This window comes from Mchenga conophoros, linkage group LG23, assembly GCF_057382185.1.
Source record: "Mchenga conophoros isolate Kocher_MC1m ecotype Shallow Benthic linkage group LG23, M_conophoros_male_GT1.1, whole genome shotgun sequence".
Taxonomy (NCBI): domain Eukaryota; kingdom Metazoa; phylum Chordata; class Actinopteri; order Cichliformes; family Cichlidae; genus Mchenga; species Mchenga conophoros.
In genome coordinates this window covers 31,557,040-31,580,423 of record NC_140547.1, presented here as the reverse complement: position 1 = coordinate 31,580,423, position 23,384 = coordinate 31,557,040, and the positions used below count along the sequence as shown (strand labels likewise).

Genomic DNA, 23,384 nt, shown 5'->3' with positions numbered 1-23,384 from the left:
AAGAAAAGGCCTTTCTGGGTGAAGTGCTCGTCAGGAGTGTTTTTTCAGGTGAACATTTAGGAGATTTTAAAGTGTGATAACAGAGGCCATTTACTGGGTAAGTTAAATATACGCATGCACACATGCATGCAAAATACAGCAGACAGGAAGAAAGACATACACAAACATGGAGAAACACAAACAAGAGGAGAAAATGAGATATCAAACAGCAGTAAAACAGCATGTCGAGATGGATAATTATTGGATCGTCATGCAAAGGATAATAACATTAAACAGAAACATACTGCATATATTTGTTTACAACATCAACACGTGAGTAGCTGAGGACATTACAGAGTACAGAAAAGCTTGCAGTCTCATCTACAGACAGGTGTATGTGTGGGTGTCCTGTACATGTTCTGTGCTCACCATTCTTGTCCATGGAGTGAGGCTCAGACTGCTTCTTGCCAATATCAGCAAAGGAGCGTACAATAGGGATGCGGTTGGCCAGTTTTTTGTGGTTTTGGTGATGGTGTTGTTTGAGAAGAGCCTCACGGATCTTTCTCCTGGCATCTTCACCTACAGGGCCAGATGCCTCATACTGATCCAGAACCATGTCTAGGGAAGAAAACACACACAAACGCCATTGTGTTTAACGCAATACCCCTTAAAATGGTTGAATTCACAAAGGCTGCTGGTGTCCGGTGCTGTGTGGCAGCCAGTAATACTAAGCTGATTATTCCAACAAAAAATGACCTGATTTAATCGCACCAAACCAGGTTACATACAATAGATTTGTGCAGCAGAACAGTTTTTACCACAATCAGATAAAGCATTCAGTTTGAAGACCTCTAAATCTAAAACGCAGTTTGAAGCAGATCAAATGGTCCTCTGTATTGTCCTTGTGGATGAACTTCTTCTGGCATATTATGGTGCATGCTAACCTGGACTCCACCCCAATAAAACCCATTAAATCAGTGATTTTAATAATTAAGAGACCCTAACCTTAATATACAAAAACAGGAAATGATGCAAAGATCACAAATTAATAAGCAGTTGCAAAATAAAATGTATAAAAGCCAATGGCAAATAGAAATTAAAATTATTTGCTTGAGTATAGGTTTAGAACTGAGAGTTGGATCAGTAAGCAGACTACAGTGAGGAGTTGTACCATGAAGGCCTGCTAAAAAAGAGTGTAATTGCTACACAACAACTTAAACTCAATTGGAGGTCATATCATGGTTATACAGCAACCTGTCATCTGGTTGGTTAAAAAGATGACAATCCATTTCCTAATCTTATCAATGTAGGAAAAATCCTAAAATTCCATTCAGTTTTATTTATACAGCGTCAATTCACAACGACAACAGCACTTTGTTGTTGTGGTAGACCCCACAATAATACATACATTAAGCCAACAATAATATGACCCCCTATGAGCAAGCACTTTGGCAACAGTAGGAAGGAAAAACTCCCTAATAAAAAGAAACCTCCGGCAGAACCAGGCTCAGGGAGGGGCGGCCATCTGCCAGGACCAAAACAGAGTAGTGCTGCTGGTATAAATATCCCAAAGAGAATGAGATCAACAGATCATCAAAACGTCAAACCACTGAATGAACATTATATTACAACATATGGCATCTACAGCAGTATAAGCTACAATTAAAATTAAGGAAAGTTTCTTCATCCTTCATCCTGAGTAACCTCTGAACTGTGATGTGTTTGGTTACTGTAGATTTAAAGGTGCTGGTCAATGTGAAATGGAACGTGCCAGCTAGTCAAGTATTGTACAGTATAAATACTCCTTCATTCTGTTTGCGCACAATGTGGGTAAACTGTTAGAGTGAGGATCAAGTCAAGCAGGCGGTTTCTATTGAGATGATTTAATGAATTTGCAGCTCAGTGCACCGCTCTCTCTATTGATATGAATCAATGGAGCTCACTCAATAGTCTCTTTCTTGGTTTCATTTTTTTTTTTAAACAATCATTCAAAGAAGACAATATTTATTTAATTACACTTTGGATCTCTCTGCTTTAGCAAATGAACAGACTACACTGGTGTTCACAATTAACAGCTAAAATAAAAAAAATACATGTGATATGCTGTGAACAGTTGGGTTATGATCTTAGATTTAAATTATGTAATAGAGTTTCGCTAGCAGAGGTAAAATGGTAGTAAGTTTCAGAGAGGTGTGGAGCAACAAAAGCTTTGGCACACAATTCTGAAACAAGGGACAGTCAGAAGAGCAAGTGAGGCTAAGCCTAGAGCATGTGGAGCATCTGGATCAGGAAAGGGTGGATTTGGTACTTAATCATGGATAGTGGCAGTGGCTGACATCAAGACATTCTATTGGTGGATGGAAAAGGCTAGCATGAAGCACAGCACAGAAGCAGAAGTCTGTGCAGGCATAGTAGCAGGAAGTAATATGCAAGCTGGGACAGCATATACTGAGAGGCATAACCAAGTCACTGGGATATTGTACAGGAACATCTTTGCTGCATATGGATTAGAAATCCCCATGTCCCAATGGGACATGCCATCAAAAGTGGCTGAGAACACCAGCACAAAGTTCCTGTGGGACTTCTAGTTCCAGACAGGAACCAGCAACCAGACACAGAGGTGGCTGTCAAGGAGCAGAAGAGGGCAACTGTGTGGAAATCCCAACTGACAAGCAACATCAGAAAGAAGGAACATGAGAAAACTGTTGTACCAGAGACTGACAAAGTGTGGTCCAAAAATAGAGCTTGACACTGGGAGAGTGGCTCGATTATATTAAGTACTTGAGCAAAGAAGCTTTCAAGAGAAACACCACGAAGAGCTTCACAACAAAAGCCAACATAAAAACAAAAAGTTAACCAAACACGAGTCTAAAGATGAGGTTTTAGCTGGGGGTTGTTTTTTTTTATTATGTAGATTTTGAACAAATGTGCCTGCTGCATGTTTTTGTGCCATGAAGGTCGCATAAACCCTTTTAAAAATCACTTCATCTAGTGTTTACCTGCAATCTCTTCCAGTGAGTTTGCCCTCATATCCAGCATCACAGTGCCATTCATGATGCAGCTGCGAAGTTCAAAGAGACTGTGTAGAGACAGAGTGGCTACATAGGGTTTACTCCACCGCTCACCACCATCCTCAACGTCTTCCTCAAACTTAAGCCACCTGCAACCAAAAGAAAACACACAAAAAAATTCCTCGATTTTTCCTTGTATTTTCCTTTTAGTTTTGATGTGTACATTATGTTTTATCACATTGCTAACTCATAGTCCTCTGGCCACATCAATTTAATAAGCTTTTATTTAGATAGAAACAATTCAAAGTCTCAAGCACAACAGGGGAGAAAAAATACAAAGGCATACCTTGCTGTCTCCTTCCATTCAGCATCCTCACCCTCCCTGAGGCAGATTTCGTCCAGCTCAGTGAACAGGGCGTGGGGGATGTGTTCCTCATCGCCATCCTCAGTCCCCAACAGAAACTGCACCCTCTGAGCTGGTGTGTCTGCTGCAGCAAGTTTGATAGGTGGAAGACAAGCACAGAAAAGAAGAAAAAAGCCAAAGAAATTAAGAATTTGAATACCACTGGAAGACATGGATTAGAAGCACATAACCCAGGTTCTGTAAAAATGTGTAATCTAAATCAGCATTTTAGAACCAAAACCTACTGTGTGATGGGGATTCTCTTCCATCCTCAGCTGTGGAATCCCTCTCTTTGGACCTCTTCCTGTGTCTGTGTCCATGGTGACGATGTCGTCGGTGCGACCTCCTGCCTAGAGGAACGTGAACCCCAATGTATAGAGTGCGGTGACCTAGAGAAAAGATGGAAAAAGATGAAGATTAGCTGTGTCATTGATCTAAAATTTTACAGACCTAATCGGTGAGTCACTCACCAGTGACTCATACGCAGGAATACTGCCAATGTGGGATGTGGCAAGATTAAGAAGTAGCTCAGTAAAAGCCCAAAATGTCACAAGTTTAATTCTTAGAGACAAACTTTTATTTATCAGGAAATGTCCTGATTATTTCAGTGAATGTTTTTAATTATTCATGTAAAATCTGTTATCTTTTCAAAATCAAAATGCAAAATAAAACAGCTGGGTTGCATTGTGCAGTCTTACATTACTCTATAACTGCCTAACCAAACACTTTTACCATCTGGGTAAACTAATTATTATATATTATATATTATATTATATTTAAACGTGGCAGAAATTTTATTAATGTTGTTAGATCCCTGGCACAACTGGGGGTACGTACATCCTGTGGAAATAAAGCTAAGTATCATTAGCATGATAACTGTGACAGAGGTCACCCATACAGATAAATAAAACAAAAGACCTGGTGTAGAATACAAAGAAAATGGGACTGAGCAACAATCCTTGTGGTACTCCAGTGAAAAGAAAACATCCTTTAGCCTTTAGCCACCGTATTTTGAGTCATTTGCTGTAAACGTTGTGGAAAACTTGTAAATATTATTTTACCTAAACCTTTTTCTACAGGTTGCTACATGTGTTAGGACAGCAGCTGAATGAGTACATTGGTTAAATATACCAATGCACATCATCTAATTCAACTTATAGACCTTTCATTCCCAAGTAGAAGTAAATCACATATAGAATTGCAGTGTTGAGTTTAGACTTTAGCCTATTTTTATGCATATAAAAAGAACCCATACTGGCATATTTTTAACTGTCACAAATGCTGGTTTAATAAAGAAAATTATATTATTATATCATATTTCAAAAACGGGTCTAGAAAAAAATAATAAAAACAAGCTATCATAGCTTGTAGCTTGTACATAAATAAAAATAACAATGCTCAACTTGCCCAGTAATATAGAGAAGTAAATGCCATTGTCTGTTAGGTAAAAACCACAAAGACATTATTTAACGAACTACTACCTCTAGGGTCTTTGGTCATCTTTGCACAAGTTGAAATGATTTTGACATTATAATATCTTTGTAATTACTTACTTTCATCAAATAAATACAGAACAGATAATGAAAGGGAGATTGTGAAAGGATATTGTACAATGTAGCACAAAGGCCTTTTTCTAATGTCCATGTGTATGTACGCGCGCATCCGCAGGGTCAGTGAGAAGATAATGCGAGCTGACTTTCTCCTCTTTTATTGCAATCGAGCTGGCCACTGCTGCCTTCCTGCCGGCTCTCAGCTCTGTGTCCGGACACAGACAATACTTCTACACACGCTGTTCTCTTTATTTGGCTTCACCACCGTATGAGGCGCCACATTGTCCGGCATAATGTGACACCACATGGATATACCCCATGAAATTTGATGCTAGGGAGCCACAAAATAGGGTGCGTCAAAGGAGCATCACTTTAAGTCATTTTTTTCTCACCAGAAAGATGACACAAGGGAAAGTGGTTGGTTATACTGTTTTCATCAACCCATCAAAGGCACTAGCACTTTTGTACAAATTTACATGTCTACTTTACTGAAAAAACAACACTCTTGCTGGCATTCACCTTTAGAGGAAAAGATCAAACCCATTTTGCATACCACTGTAAAAAAGGTTATTTCATTCATAAATAATTTATCATTAGCAACCATTAAATATATCACTTTGTTTGTAACAGTATACATGCTGAATTAAAGTGAAAGTATGCATTTGAAATTAGTGTTCATGTGAAAACTGTGTGCATTTCAACACAACATTACAACTGTACATAATATCCTATTAGAGCGATTAGAACATGCTGTAGGTATTACAAGTACTGCGCTGCAGTGGTTTGTATCATATCTATCTAATAGACTCCAATTCGTGCATGTAAATGGAGAGTCCTCTTCACACACTGAGGTTAATTATGGAGTTCCACAGGGTTCAGTGCTAGGACCAATTCTGTTTACATTATACATGCTTCCCTTAGGCAGTATCATTAGAAGACATAGCATACATTTTCACTGCTATGCAGATGACACCCAGCTCTATCTGTCCATGAAGCCAGATAACACACACCAATTAGTTAAACTGCAGGAATGTCTTAAAGACATAAAGACCTGGATGGCCGCTAACTTTCTGCTTCTTAATTCAGATAAAACTGAGGTTATTGTACTCGGCCCTGAAAATCTTAGAAATATGGTATCTAATCAGATTCTTACTCTGGATGGCATTACCTTGGCCTCCAGTAACGCGGTGAGGAACCTTGGAGTCATTTTTGACCAGGACATGTCCTTCAACGCACATATTAAACAAATATGTAAGACTGCTTTCTTCCATTTGCGCAACATCTCTAAAATTAGAAATATCCTGTCTCAGAGTGACGCTGAAAAACTAGTTCATGCATTTATTACTTCCAGGCTGGACTACTGTAATTCATTATTATCAGGATGTCCAAAAAACTCACTGAAAAGCCTTCAGCTAATCCAAAATGCTGCAGCAAGAGTCCTGACAGGGACTAGAAAGAGAGAGCATATTTCTCCTGTTTTGGCTTCCCTTCATTGGCTTCCTGTTAAATCCAGAATTGAATTCAAAATCCTGCTCCTCACATACAAGGTCTTAAATAATCAGGCCCCATCTTATCTTAATGACCTTGTAGTACCATATCACCCTATTAGAGCACTTCGCTCTCACACTGCAGGCCTACTTGTTGTTCCTAGAGTATTTAAAAGTAGAATGGGAGGGAGAGCCTTCAGTTTTCAGGCCCCTCTTCTGTGGAACCAGCTTCCAGTTTGGATTCGGGAGACAGACACTATCTCTACTTTTAAGATTAGGCTTAAAACTTTCCTTTTTTCTAAAGCATATAGTTAGGGCTGGACCAGGTGACCCTGAATCCTCCCTTTGTTATGCTGCAATAGATGTAGGCTGCCGGGGGATTCCCATGATGCATTGAGTTTTTCCTTTCCAGTCACCTTTCTCACTCACTATGTATTAATAGACCTCTCTGCATTGAATCATATCTGTTATTAACCTCTGTCTCTCTTCCACAGCATGTCTTTATCCTGTCTTCCTTCTCTCACCCCAACCGGTCGCAGCAGATGGCCGCCCCTCCCTGAGCCTGGTTCTGCCGGAGGTTTCTTCCTGTTAAAAGGGAGTTTTTCCTTCCCACTGTCGCCAAAGTGCTTGCTCATAGGGGGTCATATGATTGTTGGGTTTTTCTCTGTATCTATGAAGCGCCTTGAGGCGACTTATGTTGTGATTTGGCGCTATATAAATAAAATTGAATTGAATTGAATTGAATTGAATACAAGTACAAGTATTTTAAATCCTCAGGATATGTGTATTTTTTAATATAGGAGGAAAGATTATTTATTATTATATTTGCAATGTACAGTTGAAGTGTGAATACACTTCCTATACATATCTGATTGATTATCAGAAAAACTCGGTACTGTATATTTTCGGTACTGTATATTGTATATTTTGTCAGATAAAAATATCCCAGTGATTGCCTTGAATTGTTTTCACTTGCTTGGATACATGCCTAATCTCATCACAGCATACTAATCAGATTTAAGCAATGAAAAGACAAAAGATGAATCATCTAGGAGCACAGTAACATCAGATCATTTCAGAGTACACACCCTGCACCAATAGGAATCCAGAGAAAAAATTAGATCTCAGAGGATGCAATGAGAAAATGAACGACAGGTCAGAATAGATTTGTAGTTTGGAGGCTATCTTCTTAACAGAGCATGTACCGTTGCCGATGCAAACTGTTCTCAGCATTGACTGAATTATGCATGTCAGAAGCCGAGGAGAGAATGACTGTGCATATGCAGGAAATTTCATATATGAACAGACAGGACCTAGGCAGCTGAGGAACACATAACAGGAAAGCAAGAGAGCTTTAGAGTTCATGAGCAAGTCTCACAAGTGAAGGACTTTACAAAAATAGCACTTGTCCTCCAGGCCTAAACTACTGCTGATGTCATAGGATGTTTCTTTTCCTTTTCTTCTGTTGCCACATCTCACTGGCTTTCAGTCAGCCTCAGCCTGAATTCACTCAGCTGTGTGACATGCTGTGTTTTAGCGTCCACATCCTCAAGTCCATGGGTGTGTATTCATGTATGTGTAGGATTACGTGACTACTGACAAAAGTAATTCTGATTGGCTTTTGCTGGGTTTTGCAGTCTTATCATACAACTGCCTTGGCCTCTGAAGAAGCAGTACAGTTTATGTTCTCAGTTTATTCATGTCATGTGTGGCAACCTCTTGTACTTGTTGACATTGCAAAGTTTTCTTTGATTAGAGATAGTCTTTATATATATCTCAGTTTTTGATGCCAACTGGAGACTATTTAAAATAGCTAAAATAGCTGATTATTTCAAATATATTCATATTCAAAATTCTGTAAAATATACATTTACAGAATATATTCCTAATGTCAGTAACTTCCTAAAGCAGCTGCTTGCTATAATTTCATATCAAATGTTAATCAAACATGAAACAAGTATTTCTGGGAACTCCTTTCAGTGTTGCTCCAAATTTTATGCAATATAGAATATTGCAGAGTAAAGTCAACAAGACTAAAGTCAGCATGCAGCTAATAATAGTAAACATGCTAAGTGTGACAAGGGTGCGGTAACATCAATGCAATAAAACCTAAATCATGTGTGTGGGGTTGCCCAGCTAGCAGTTGTATGGATGTCCCCAACAGAAACACTCTTAAAAAAGGTGCGTGACCTAGCCTTTGGTATTCTCCTGGTGTAATGTGCATGCAGGTACACAGGAGGCTGCAGTCCCTGGCACTCCAGTGTGGCAACCACTGGAGGGACACATGATTCCTTCTGTAAGAAGGATCCCAGGAAGGAGTTTGTTGCTTTTCCTAAACCCTTTAGTTCTGGTTACATTTTTAAGCTCAGACACTGCAAAGTGAAGCCACGTCTGGCTCTCATCAGCAAAAAACAGGAGATGAAAAGTTAAAAGCTCCAGTGTGGGACAGCTATAGGTAGACTCCCTATCCTTAAACACGAAGGCAGGCATAGGATACAGAAACATCGGATTTTATCTAGACAGCAATAGGAGTGTTTCGAGTGAAAGTTCCTTTAAGTAAAGACATTCTAAAGGCTCAAAAGGCAGCTCTAAAAGTGCCTCTAAAACTGTCAGTAAATCGCACAAGGGAAAAACAGGCTTGGCAGGAGGCCTCAGCTAGTGGCCTCCCTTCATAAACCTCCTTATCTGAGAATTCTGACCAATTGGTGCAGAACCAAAGCCAACATGACAGGCTGAAATTGCAGCCAAATACATTTTAATACATGTTATCTAGCAAATCCTGAAGGAAGCATAACAGCTTTGGAACTGAGCACTATCTGAACACCATATCTAAGATACACACCATAAAGTGAACATGTGGAAAGAGCTGTTGCACTCTGAATGGTCTCAATGACCCACAGAAGAAGAACAGACTCATTCAAATTCAAGTTTTCACATGCCAGGCCCTGAGAACTAACTGCATTGGATGTGGTTGAAAAAGCTGCCTATGTCTCTGTGACGCTAAGTCCCTCAACCCTCTTGGGATTGAGTCACAAAGGCAGTGGCCACTGCTGGTTGTGGAGCAGACAGGCTCATTGCTTCTCATTGACCCAACAGGCCATGGATGGTCATCCATGACCTGTTGGGTCAATGAGAAGCAATTAAAATCAGAGACAGTCACTGCTCCCTGAGGTTGAAAGGGAGAAACACATGTAGCAGCACATTCAGCCATGGGTGAGGTGAGATTTTGTGTCCTCGCCCTCGTTTCTTATAGAAAATAATTCATTGCATGATGCAAACAGATTTACGGACGCCTTACCAAACTTGTCCCACAGCTGGTAAACTATTTTGGGATTGAGTCACCACTCCCTGTAGAGTAGAGAACCTCTGGAGAGCAAATCCGCTCCAGTGTTCAACACACCAGGAACATGCGTCACACTTAATGAGAGGAGTTGTTTGCTGCTCTACATAATCAGGCTGTGAGCCAACTTGTGTAATGTCACCGAGAGAAAGCCTCCCTGACAGTTTATATACACCACTGCTGTTGCATTGACGTCCTTAACAAGACATTACAATTTTCAGAAGCAGCAAGAAATAGCTCAAAGCCAGAAAAACTGTCCTCCACATATTTGTTTGAAGGAGCAACTTCAAACAAGTGCCATTTATGGTCCTTCTCTTGAAAATACCCCCCTACCCAGTCAATGAAGCACCTGTTGTCAGAGTTTTCCTCATAACAACCACATCCAAGTGGTCACCAACAGCGAACACTTCTGGGTCTCCCCACTCACAGAGACCTATCAGGCATACATCTGAGAAGACATCTCACATCCAGCTGCAGGTGAGATACCCAGTGCTGAAAGTCCTCCATCCTCAACAGCTCCTGAGCGATGACAGAGATTACTGAGGACATCAGCTTATCAAAAGACCATGTTTCCCTTGTGAAAAAGGGGAAGGTGGTGGCGAAATTTCTCCTTGACTTTGAACAGTTATATCATCCTGATTTTGAATTTAATGTCAGCAAACATGTCTCAAAAATGTTGGGACCGGGCAACAAAAGATTACAAAAAGTAAGCGGTGATAAAGAAATAACCGGAGGAACATTTTGCACCTAATTAAGTTAACTGAGCTTCTCTTAAGTAAAAGTGGAAGAGATTTACCACTCTATAAAAATCTAGAGCTTTCAGAATAATGCTCATTAACAGCAAAGGCTGTGACTATGTCACCATATAGAGCATATCATATACTCAAGAGATTCTGAGACTCTAGAGAAGTCTCTGTGTGTAAGGGACACTAATAAGTCAATATTGAATGCTCATGATCTTCTCAACCTAAAGCGGCACTGCATTAAACCCAGCCATGATTATGTCATGGAAATATCTACATAGACTCAAGATCACTTCTAGAAATTGCTGTTCATGAAAACAGTCCACCATGTTATCCACAAGCTTTGTTATCCAAAGAAGAAGTAACATGTGAACAGAAACGTCACCGCTCTTCTCTGGTGTAGTCAAGATCTTTTTCAGGAAAGGCCTCACATATTTCAGAGGGATAATGCTAAACCGCACGCTGTACCTTTTACAACAGCGTAGCTTCATTGTTGAAGAGCCCAGGATTTGAATTGCCTGCCTGCAGTCCGGACCTTTCAAAAATATGACAGAAGACCCACGACTGTTGAGCAGCTAGAGTCCTAGAATGTCAGACAGGAATGAGATAACATTCCTCCTCAAAAGGTCCAACTGATGATCTCTTTAGTTCCCAAATGTTTACGACTCTTGTTGAAAGAATATTTTTGTAACATGTTGCTGCAAACAAATTCAAATTTAAATTCAAAACAAGCTCATATTATTCTTTTCATATTTTCATATTTTTTTTATTTACATTTCACACAACATTCCAATTTTTTAGAATAGGGGTCATACTTAACACATTAAGGGAATACTTTCTATTGAGATATTGTTCAATTTTGTATTTGAATTGGATCTATTAACAGTGGTGTAATACACATAATTAACTCTCCTAGAACTAATCTAGTAGGAGGAGTTATGCAGTGACATAACTTCAGAGGATCTTCTTTTCCTGCTTTTTGAAGAGTCTGTGTTACCACAGCAACAGACAAGAATAAAGTAATTATGGAAACCATCATCCAGAGATGCGGGTCCTTGAGATGAAAGTACTGCCTCACTGACAGAGTGTCAGAATAAAAGACTGACATTTCTGCCAGCTACCTAGATCCACGTTGCCTGGTAACAAAAATTCTGTGGATGCTGACGGGGAACCAATTCTGCTTCAGTAATAACTCATCTTTTGAGTGTACCAAAGCTTTCTATTGTTTGACTATTGCACAGAAAACTCTTTAATGCTCTCGGTATGAATGTACATTTATTTTCACCATTTGCCTCCTAACAGGCCTTTGTCTTGTATGCTGCTTTCTAAAATTATTTCATGTACCCACATTATTTTGCCTATTTTCACCTAGTTTAGATTGTCTTTGGTCATCTTACTAAACATGTAAATACATCAGGGTTGTTTTGGGGTTTTTTTTATTACACTTGTATTGCAAAATTACAGGTTTAGCACGTTAGTATGAGTAATGTTCACTACCTTTAATCAATCAAGGCTTTATTCGCCACGTGCAGGTTGGCCTGCAGTGAAATAGGACACCCCCCCCCCCCCCCCCCCCCCCAACCTTACACACACGACACAGACATCACATGGGGATACAGGTCGGAGATTGGTAGCGTTACAGAAAAAAAAACACTGAAATATACACTACAATGGGAAAGTACAAGAGGAAAAAAAAGAGACCTCTACTCATGCTGGGCTCCTGGGAGGACAGCATGAGAACAGGAAACAAAAAAAACAGCCGGTTCCGCTTTCTTAATTCTTCGATAAGTCAGGGCCAAGCCAGCTCCGATCAGCCAGAACCCTGTTACCATGGTTCCGAATAGGTAGATATCTTCAGCACTCAGGCTCACCCAAGCCCAAACTTCTCGTTGAGAAAGGGGTGTCAATTGCATTTAGGGACCAATTGATCAAATCCATAATTCCTCTTTTAGGTTTTAGAGAACAGACTGTGAGAGAGTGTTCCAGGGAAAAGTAATACAAAAAAACACGAGACTAGACAAGGACATAAGAGGCTAAGCAGGGAAGCTAAGGGAAAGGCGGAGAGGAGAAAAGTGCGACCGCCTTCGTCAAGAGCAAGAGCAGAAGAAAAATGTCAAATAATAAAGGTAATAAATTCAAAAATAGATATGGGGACAGTTGTATTACTAAAACTGGTGAGTCAACATTCAATTCTCTCATTGTTGTTAACATAGTCAGGTTAGTCTTTGTCTTAACATGCGATGCTACTTAGCACTATAAAGTTAATGACTTTTAAACATATCATAACAGAGAGCCTGTTCCAGATCCTCTTGGACTAAACCCAAGGTTTGGTCTGCTTACATTATATGATTGTCATGGAGTACTGATCTTTTTGCATTTTTAAGATGTTTTCTTATTTGCTGATATTTCCCTGTGGATTTATTAAGGTTTTTCTTTTTAAACAAAAATTAAGTCCACTTTTACAAAAAGGAAACCCTTTTGTAACCCTTTGAACTTTGTTGTCTATTCAGGATGCTGTTTGGTGCAGAAATTGCACCTCTGTCTCTTTTATGTCATCTGAAATGCTGATGCAAGCAGATGTGCAGAGAAAAGACCTTGTGCTCTTTGATGCAGCAGCACTCACATCAAAATCCAACATCCATTTGCAATGACATGTTGCAAATGACTGCACTCCTCGCCACCACAGCAACATCTTTGTGAAATTTGCAGATGACACCACAGTGGCGGGGCTCATTTCCAAGGGAGACGAGTCTACGTACAGAGACGAGGTGGAGCAGCTGACGTCATGGTGTAAGGCCAATAACCTCCTCCTCAACACTTCAAAAACCAAAGAACTCATAATAGACTTCAGAAGGAAAAAGGCAGAGATCCAACCACTATTCATAAATGGGGACTGTGTAGAAAGGGTGGCAAGCTTCCGCTTCCTGGGAGTCAATATAGAGGAGAACCTTTCCTGGAGTGTGAACACCTCCGAGCTGCTGAAAAAGGCCCAACAGAGACTGTACTTCCTGAGAATTCTCAGGAGGAATAACATCACACAGAGACTGCTGGTGTCCTTCTACAGAGCCACCATTGAGAGTGTTCTAACTTACTGCATATGCATCTGGTACACTAGCTGCACAGGGGCTCAGAGGAAAGCACTCCAAGGGATCATTAACACCGCCCAAAAGATCACTGGCTGCCCTCTCCCCACACTGGAAGTTCTACACAACGCCCACTGTTTTAAAAAGGCCCAAAACATCATAAAAGACACCTCACATCCTGGCCACTCCCTGTTCGAACTGTTGCCCTCAGGCAGACGGTACAGGGCAATCAGAGCAAGGACTAATAGACTCAAACACAGCTGTTATCCAACTGCAATAACACATCTGAATACTACAAAAAAATGTCCATCACGCCACTCTTGTGTTAATCTATGCACGGTCTGAAGCATGTGTGTGGGAATGTATGTGAATGTTTTACTGTTATATCTTATTAGTATTTTAAGTATTCTATCTATTTTATTTATTGAATTTTATTGTTTTATTTATATTTTGATATTGCTAGGGATGATGCAATGATCGGGGACCATTCTTAATTTCGTTGTTCTCATGACAATGACAATAAAGTTTCTGATTCTGATTCTGATTCTGACTTAGACAGGTGGACTGATATTATATACGGCTTTTCTGGTGTTCCTAGGCTCTGCTATGATTAACACTGCTATGTTGTAGCTTTTATATATTACATTGATATTATATAACACATGAAAATGATAGATATAATTGATCAGTGTTATGGAAAATGTTGGTGTGAGCAGTTGTTGAGTCACCTGGGAATAAACATTTGAATATTTTGGCCTCTGTTGTATCAAGCAAATGTTCAGTATCACTTAGTGATGTTACCTTCTAGTTCTTCCTTCTCAAAATTGGTGGTGAGCATGGAGCGTGTGCCCCCGCGGTCCACTATTGCCTCTTCATCAGTTCTCTATAGGAGACACACAGAGGCAAAGGTGATTACTCAGCATTAAAAAAATAAGAACCAACAATTTGTATGTAGCATGCACATTTTTAATATTATCTTCCTACAAATTCACAGGTGTAGCACTTCCCTGTTGCCCTAAATGCAACAATTCTCTGCCTCCCCTGCTATCAGCCTAGTGAGACGATGTGTCTTGAAATAAACACACAGGAAAACTCAGCATTAAGGCTGACATCCAGTCACTGTTACCATGGCAACAACAGACAGCCAATTGCAATTTAGAAGGAGCACATTCATCTATGGAATGCCAGAGTACACCATTTTCAGTTACACCTTTAAGAAGATCGCCTTATTGTGTGTACGCTTTAAATCATGTAAACGCTAACCCACCCACACCTTCCCCAAGCCCAGTTTCTTGGGAACTGGAGCAAGAGCACACACTCAGTGTAGAGTGGAAGAAACAAGGCCTGGTGATAATGGACACAGAGTAGTGCTTTTCTGGTAACACCCTTCTATAAATAGCTCTGACCTTGACAAATAAAAAAAACACACTTTTGAGTGTTCACTGTGCTTTTAATATTCACTGAAAACACTGAAATATGAATGTGGTGTTTTTAACATATGCTCTGGAGACAAAAAAAAAGGAGACAACTTCTGTGGCTTCTAGTAGTAGAAAAGTGGTCGTAGCGATAAATTCTCTATCTCCTTGTCACTTTCTCTTATACCTCTGACTCTGCGTCTTATCACTCTCTCTCTTTTTATTAGGAGTCTTGTCTTTAGCTCCTAGATCATATGTGTTTTACTAGATGTTCCCTATGAATGTGCAAATCATCGAATTATTCAGTATCAACAAGCATTTTGGTAGTCTTCACACAATAGTATTTGACCAAAAAAATAAACTTAGCACAAAAAGTAGAGAAATTTGTGTTCGGTCTATTTTTCTTTGTTAGGGCCCTCAGGCTGTTGTGGCTTCTGCATGCCACTGACGCCCCTGTTTGCTAAATAAATAAACGGCCAATATACCTTGTTGCTTCAGACTTCAATCATCTAATTCAATACACTACACCAAAAAAAAGGACAATAGCATGATTTGTACAGTTTGTACAGGGCTAAAAATTCATCTGTTCTCATGTCTTTCATTGATGCCTCTAAGGCTTTTGATCGAGTGAACCACAGAAAACTTTTTGATAAAATGAAGAGACGGGGAGTTCCTCAGTACATCGTGAGGATTCTCTCTTACTGGTACGCTCATCAGAACATGCAGGTTAAATGGGGAAGCAGTATTTCTGCCCCCTTTGGTGTCAGCAATGGTGTTAGACAGGGTGGGATTTTGTCTCCAATTTTATTTAATTTGTATGTTGATGATTTGTCCATACAACTGAGAGCCTGTAACACTGGGTGTATATTAGGTAAAGCACTGATAAATCATCTTATGTATGCAGATGACCTGGTTGTTTTTAGTCCAAGCAGTGCTGGGTTACAGGATCTTCTTAATGTCTGTACTGAATATGGTGTGCAATATGACATTGAGTACAATGCTGCTAAAAGTGCTGTTTTGATATGTAGAACCAAGCAGGATAAACAGCTAAATTTCCCTTTGTTTAAACTGGCACAAAAAACTCTTGAAGTTCATAAAAAGGTGAAATACCTCGGTCACTTTATTACTGAGCAAATGAATGATGATGATGACATATACAGACAACGGTGTAAGCTCTATGTGCAGGCAAATACTATTGCACGCAAATTCAGCTTTTGTTCACTTCCAGTTAAAGTGGCTTTGTTTAAAGCGTATTGCACACCGCTATATACTGCCCCCTTGTGGTCATCCTACAAACAATGTAGCATGCAGAAGCTGCATGTTGCATATAATGATGCGATGAGAATCCTTTGCAGGATACCTAGAAGTGGTAGTGCCAGCCAGATGTTTGTAGCTGTGGGTGTTTTTGGACTTTTAAAGCACTTTTAAGGAAGCTAATGTTCAATTTTAGAGAACGACTGGATGGTTCGAGTAACAGTATAATTTTAGCACTCACAGATCCGACACTGAGTGGTTCCCGTTACTCATCCAGTCTCAGAAAGCACTGGTTAAAGTGTTTGTGTATTTATTGATTTATTTTAAGTAATTGTGTTTTATGTATATTATGGTTTTATATTTTTTTACAAATGTTTTAGATACTTATTTATATACATATATATATTTAATGGTTTATACCTTGTGTTGGGGGGGGAGTGTTGTGTGTGTGTGTTTTTTTTGTCTTGTTTTTATGGACATGAAGTCTGCCAATAAAGATTGAATTGAATAAGTTGTTGACAGAGAAAATTTGAAGTTTTTCATGGACATTTCAAAATGGCAGCAATGCTGCCCATTGGCTCCAAAATATCTCACCATGTTGACCATTATATGGTTAGAATATCTTTGCAGACTGTGACGCAGGAAGGCAGTTTTTACACCCTGTTTAAGGTCAAGGAAAAACTTTTAATGAATTAGACATGGAAAAAACTATGAATATGTGAAGCATATATTTGAAGTTACTGAACTGGAGACAGGGCTGGAGAGTTAAGTTAATCATTTAGACTAAGACAGTTACTTTTTGTCATTTTAAGTCTGAAATTTCATGTTAACTTATATATGCAAAGGAGGCGCTTTGAGACCCTCAAAGCGCCTTACAATTCTACTTTATAATTCCCCTCTGGCCATCACCAGTAGGTGGTAGGTGAAGTGTCTTGCCCAAGGACAAAATGACCGAGAGTGTCCGAGCTGGGGCTCGAAACGGCAACCTTCTGATTACAAGGCGAACTGCCAACTCTTGAGCCACCATCGCCCTAAATAACAATAATAATTATTATTATTTGGTGTAAAAAAAAAAAAGTTTATACAAATCATTTTATAGATTTTTCCATAGCATTACGTTTGAATTTAACAGTTCAATCTTTCAAATAACGGACAAATATTTGTGAAATTATGATACATTTGTGAATGTATTTTAACAATCTAAATATGCATATGTACAGACAGATACATTTAAAAAAAACAAGAAAATTATGTTTTATTACATTTACAGTGATTTTACGTTGATTTACATTTGAAATGTTAAATCACAGTCTATTTATGTGAATTTAATGATATTCTAGAAGAACAGTACAAAACTGTAAAATACACAGTAAAATACTTTTATATTACAATTTTTTTTACAGTGTGGCAGATGGTAAATGATAATCTGACATTTCCTCAGTGTCTCCATTTTGTCACTATTTATGCCTATGCATCCAGAATCAACCCTCTACAGACTCCATGTACTGCACCTCAATCTACAGTCACACATATGAGTCACTCAAGACAAAGTGTGTATATGTCAAGGAGCGAAAAAGTACAGAAACACTAATAAACTGATATAATCCCTGTCCTTTTCTTTCTTGGTAGAAGCTGCAGTGAAGATCTGAATGTTTGTAACAGTTCTGGTGTCATGCTTTGCCAAAAGGTGGATCCAAAGAGCAAACCCAGGCAACACTTGGCAAGTTTAAAGAAGTCATAGTTAAGAAGTGAATGGTTTACTGATAGAGAGCAGTTGGCAGGGAGATTTAGCAGCACTACAGGTTTGCATATGGGAGCCCTGTCAAAGAAGAGATAAAGAATTACCAGGAGTCGAAGAGGAGAATATGGTCCACCTGTGATAGTCATTAGTTTTATTAGTTATTAGTATAGTTAAGAGTGAATGGAAACTTAGAGATTGTTTGTGGGCAGTTGGTGGATATCCAAGTTTGGTTAATTATGGAATTAATAATGACGACCATGATCTGTCAGAGAAATCTTGCAAACTCAGGCCGTGTATACTCCATATTTGATTACTAGACAGGTGTACGGAGAGCTTCTTCAATGGAGAAACTCCACTCAGGATGGACTCAGAGGAGCCAGAACAACTACTCTACATGACACTTAATAGCAAAGAATATTAAGAAAAACAAGATCTTTCTCGACTCTTCCTCACAGTAAATCTGTAGTACTGCAAAGGTCACTTAACTGGTTTATTTGACAGGGTGACTCCAAAACTTTGTTCTGGGTTTGTGCACCCTAATTTAAAGTAGAGATGGACCGATCTGATATTACGTATCGGTATCGGTCCGATACTGACCTAAATTACTGGATCGGATATCGGAGAAAAATAAAAAATGTAATCCGATCCATTAAATATCACGAAAGCACCTCACAAAACTTGCAACACGCCGTAACTCACCTCAGAACGTTAGCACTTCGGAGCAGTATGCATCACGTGATAGAGCGGCTGTGGCATGCGGGACCTGTCGGTGGTCTGGATAGCATTTGGAGCTTCGCTAGCAACCCGGCATTTCATCTCCGACAAAGTTATCCCCGAGAGAAGTAAAGCAAGTGTGTAAGTCCATCTCTGAATGTTTGTAAAGCATTCCTGCGTTAAGCTTAACAAACGATATATGGAGCGACTGCCTCTTCTTGCTGCTACTTCAATCATGAAACTGCTTAATGATCAGCTGATCAGCTTTTCTGTCGCGAGTCCGTCTCTCTTGTTTGTTTTTGGCCCACTTTGCACCAGAAAGAGGAAACCAGTGGATAAACAACAGCAGCACGTTTAAGCTTGATAAGCTGTTGTTAGAATTTATTTACTTTCTACTCGAGGATCTTTTTCTACTGTAGTTGACGGCTGGTAACTGTGCAGGGGCGGATCTAGCAAAGTTTAGCCAGGGGGGCCGATAGGACATTAACAGGGAAAAGGGGGCACAAAGACATACTTTTCTTTCTTATTCTCATTTAAAATGTCTAGCTTTTAATAAATAATTATCTGACACCCAAAGTTTTAATTTGATGTAAAATGAATAGAAGTCAATTACTGTATATAGTGACTATTAAGTCTAATATATATACCCTAGTAAGCTATAGTACTTTTTCCTTTGGGAAGGTACCATCTGTGCAGTCTGCAATTTTGTTGAAGAAAGATGTTGAAGCTATTTAATATTTCTTGAAAAAGAATTGATTTCTGTGCATTTTTTTTCACACTGCATCAAATTAAGGTTGATTACGTCGATTAAGCATCATGAGGTGGAGCGTGAAGGGTGGTTCCCTATTTTTTATTTATTTATTTTTGTTGTTGCTGGGAGTTGGAACCCTATTAGTTAGGTTGCTTAATATTTACGCTAAGTACTCTTTAAAATACCAGAATAGGGAGGATGGTGTAGGTTTAAGTTTATTAGATTGATCAGTATTGCTGAACTATGAAATATTTTTTTTTGCATACAGGTATAACAGAATAGCTTTAGTGTAGTTGTTGTTTTAAACTTGAGTATGAACTTATACAAAATGCAGCAAGATATTTAAAAAAAAACAGTTTTGTTGATTAAAAAACACTATATCGGATTCATATCGGTATCGGCAGATATCCAAATTTATGATATCGGTATCGGTATCGGACATAAAAAAGTGGTATCGTGCCATCTCTAATTTAAAGTCATTTGACAGATTCACCACAAGATCAGCCTGCAATTAGGCATGTTAAGTGTTAAAGACAGTGCAATTAGAAAAAGACTAAATAATTATAGCTCGTTTCGAAAGGTTACCATGAGAAAGCCCCTCCTCTCTAAAAATAGCATGGCTTAAAATTGTAAAGGTGTGCCTGGACAAACCTTCTGACTGATTTTTGGAATAATGCCCTTTGGAAAGATCACCTTTCACTAACTGAGTTGAACTTGAGCTCACCGTAAACTAAAGTATTATAGAGGCAAAATGTCAATTTTTTTTCTGGCGCATGTATTTTGTTGGAGTATGTTTATTTACTTTTTTTCTCCCATTCCTCTGAACTGTTTTGTTTTTCAACATAGGAAGCGTTGAGGAGTTTGTGCATCTATATTAATTACCTATTACTGAAAACCAGAGAGAAATATAATAACTAGAAACAATGAGTTCCACCCTACTGTCCTGACTGCTTCACTCCTGTATTTTCTCTCATTTCCACACAGAATAAATGATGTAATAAACAATATCAAATGAGGACTTTTGTTTTTTTCTGTCCCAAACAAAGCTTTACTCTGTTTAATATAACAGCTGAGCCAGAATCGCCTGCCTGCAGGTCCCTGCTTCTATTTTTGGACAACGGTATTTCTGGCGTATGTTACTGACCCCAGACCAGCACACACAGCTACATCCCAGCTCACCAATCTGGGTTGAGATTAATCTGCCAGCAGGATAAAGCCTTGTCTTTGACCATGGGATCAGTGATTGATGGCCCTGCACCGTGGGTAGAATTAAATCAGCTGGTTCTCAGTTAATGCGCTGGTCAGTGACAGAGGCTTCAGGGGGTAGATATGGTATGATGAACAGAGACACTTGAATTTAACCTGAACAGATAGTATATCTATAGCTGTTCACCTTGTAGCTTTTTTTCCCTTTACAGCTTATTAGTTTTATTGTAGTTTTAGATGCACTAGTTATTATATGTGAAAGAAATAGTATGAACAAATTGTACTGGATATGCGGCACATATGCACAAAGCAGTGTTAAAATAGGAAGAAACAGCAGCACACAGGAGGAAAGATGAAAAAACCATCAGGCCTGGACACAAAGAGAGCATGAGAGGGGGTTTTGATGCCTCACAGTGTGAAGTCTTCATGTGCAAGCATGTGCGCAGTGATGTTAAGCCAAGCGTTACAACCTTCAGGAGGAAGGTTTGACATTGTACTTCATCTGTTTTGATTCAATCTACATGTTCTGTAGATGTACAGCAAAAAAAAACCCTCATTCCCTCACAAGCATAGATGTTCTTGTCCAAAAATATTCTTTCTCAGTTATGTTTGTGGTTTAGTTTCTCATGCTGTGATATATTTATCTTTATTTTTGTTCTATATTAAGGCCGGAGGTTGCTAGAACGTCTATGTTCAACTACAATATGTAGATATCTATGCTATGCTCAAAACATGCATTCACAATAAAAGCTTCATTAAGAAATGAAGAAATGTCTTCTTTTAGTACATCAGGACTTCATTAGTCAAAAGATATAGACCAAAAACAAATATCCATTACAGAGGACATAAATGAATAGGCTGGTTCTCAGGAGGTTATAGTATATCAAGTGGACAACTAGTAGAAAGTCAGGGTCTGCAGCACCAAATCATTAATGGTACGATCACACTATGGAAAACAGTGTTTGAAGACCCACGGCACAATGGGGTCTTCAAACGCTTCAAACAATGGGGGTCTTATTGCCACTTTGTTCAATAAACTTGTGATCTTGTAGTCTTTGAAATGGTTTATTTATGGTGGGAAGAAGGTGTGTGACCAACTCTGATGCAGAAGCACAGTGATCAAATTACAATAAGACAGTCTACTATCAGTGTTCATTAATTTACGATTGATCCACGTCAATTTGGCAATTATATGCAATGTGTGATAAATCCATGAAAACCACAAATCTGTTACTGTCTACATTCAGTGCCCAGCCAGAACCTCATAGATTTGACCCAGAAATTGAGAAATTCCTCCACAAATAGTGGCATAGTTGATGTAGGATGGAAATCTAATAGTAAAATGGCTCTGCAACCTTGCAACTGATGAGTTGAACTCCAGACTAACTCGGGTTGATATCAATGTGTTGGCCAGCTGTTTGCATTAGACAGCAGTTACCCAGTCTGTCTGAAATTGACTGCAGTCGGTCTGAGTTGCATTGCAATTGTTTGGATAGAAGCTTGTTTCCCCCACCAAGTGACCTGTACAACTTTAATGGAGAGAGAATCAGATTATCAGCAAAAACTAATTACATAATTGTTATAAATTGATTTGCATGACACTGAATGAAATAAGTATTTGATCCCCAAGCGAAACATCACTTAGCACTTGGTGGAGAAACTATTGGTGGCAAGCACAGCAGTAAAACGTTTCTTATAGTTGGTCAACAGGTTTGCTCACGTCTCAGGAGGGATTTTGGTCCACTTCTCTGTAAAGAAGAGCAGGCCAAAATCGCCAAAATCCAGAGGTAATTAAAACACACAGAAACACTACATTGCTCTTGCTGTTGTCTTGTAACTGATACTTGTGGCCAGGATTCGTTAGGGGGGGTCGGATGGGTTTCCCTCTCTCCGGTCAACACGTTCCTGCCTCTGCTAAATGTTTATTCCCAGTGGGGATAAAAGTTTATGCAAGTTTATTATCTGGAAACAGTGTACAGTTTCACAAATTATATCCTGCTTGTGGCCACAGTAGATTGTGGTTTAGAAAAAAACATTATAAAGTTGCACTTTAATACATAAATAGGCAGCTTATTTTAGCGGACACTGTGTAAAATATCAGTAAAGACAGATGACTGATGATACAATGATATGAAAATCTCATAAATCTGTGTTTTATTTACAACAGAAAACAGAAAAGTGAATGGTTATACAGAAAATGAATCTTTTAAAGCATTAGCTCCTTCTTGAATTTAATGGCAGCAATATGTCTCAAAACAAATTAGGACAGAGTCATGTCCTAATGTAATGTAAATTAGTACAAACCTGTGAGTGTGCACGCAAGAATGTTTGTGTTCCCAGAACCTTTGCTCATTCAATTGGGTTGAAGACAAGTTTCATCCTTGGATTTATGTCTTTATTTTTAATTTTTTTTTTTTTCTCTGGGATTAGGACCCAATCTAATGCTAGCAATGGAGCTAGCACATAACTAGCTCATTTGGCAGATTGACAAAGAGAGAGAGAGACCACAAATTTGAGCTGTAGAATTTGAGGAGAGTACATGAATTTATTTTATTCTGGGAGCTATGAAGAATAAAGACTTTCTAACATATTGCTGGTTAAAAGTGTTTGTTTAGAGACGTTGATGGGTGCTACTACCTCCCATTATACTTTGGATAATGGGAGGTAGCAGCACCCTTTAGGAACCATAGCCTGCAGTCAGAGAGTG

The 23,384-nt window shown here is 39.0% G+C and overlaps 1 protein-coding gene across 4 annotated transcripts in view; it reads right to left on the bottom strand.

Moving 5' to 3' along the window:
- LOC146547623 (sodium-driven chloride bicarbonate exchanger-like) overlaps window positions 1–23,384 on the bottom strand; it is a 53,094-nt gene that overhangs the window by 17,305 nt on the left and 12,405 nt on the right. For 3 of the 4 annotated variants that reach the window (XM_085265604.1, XM_085265607.1, XM_085265606.1), the window contains 5 exons: window positions 14,398–14,479; window positions 3,639–3,782; window positions 3,337–3,478; window positions 2,979–3,139; window positions 409–597 (listed from right to left, as the gene is read on the bottom strand). In XM_085265604.1, coding sequence (XP_085121730.1) covers window positions 409–597; window positions 2,979–3,139; window positions 3,337–3,478; window positions 3,639–3,782; window positions 14,398–14,479 — 718 coding nt within the window. The remainder of the gene's footprint in view (window positions 1–408; window positions 598–2,978; window positions 3,140–3,336; window positions 3,479–3,638; window positions 3,783–14,397; window positions 14,480–23,384) is intronic. The other variant, XM_085265605.1, reaches the window with a different exon arrangement.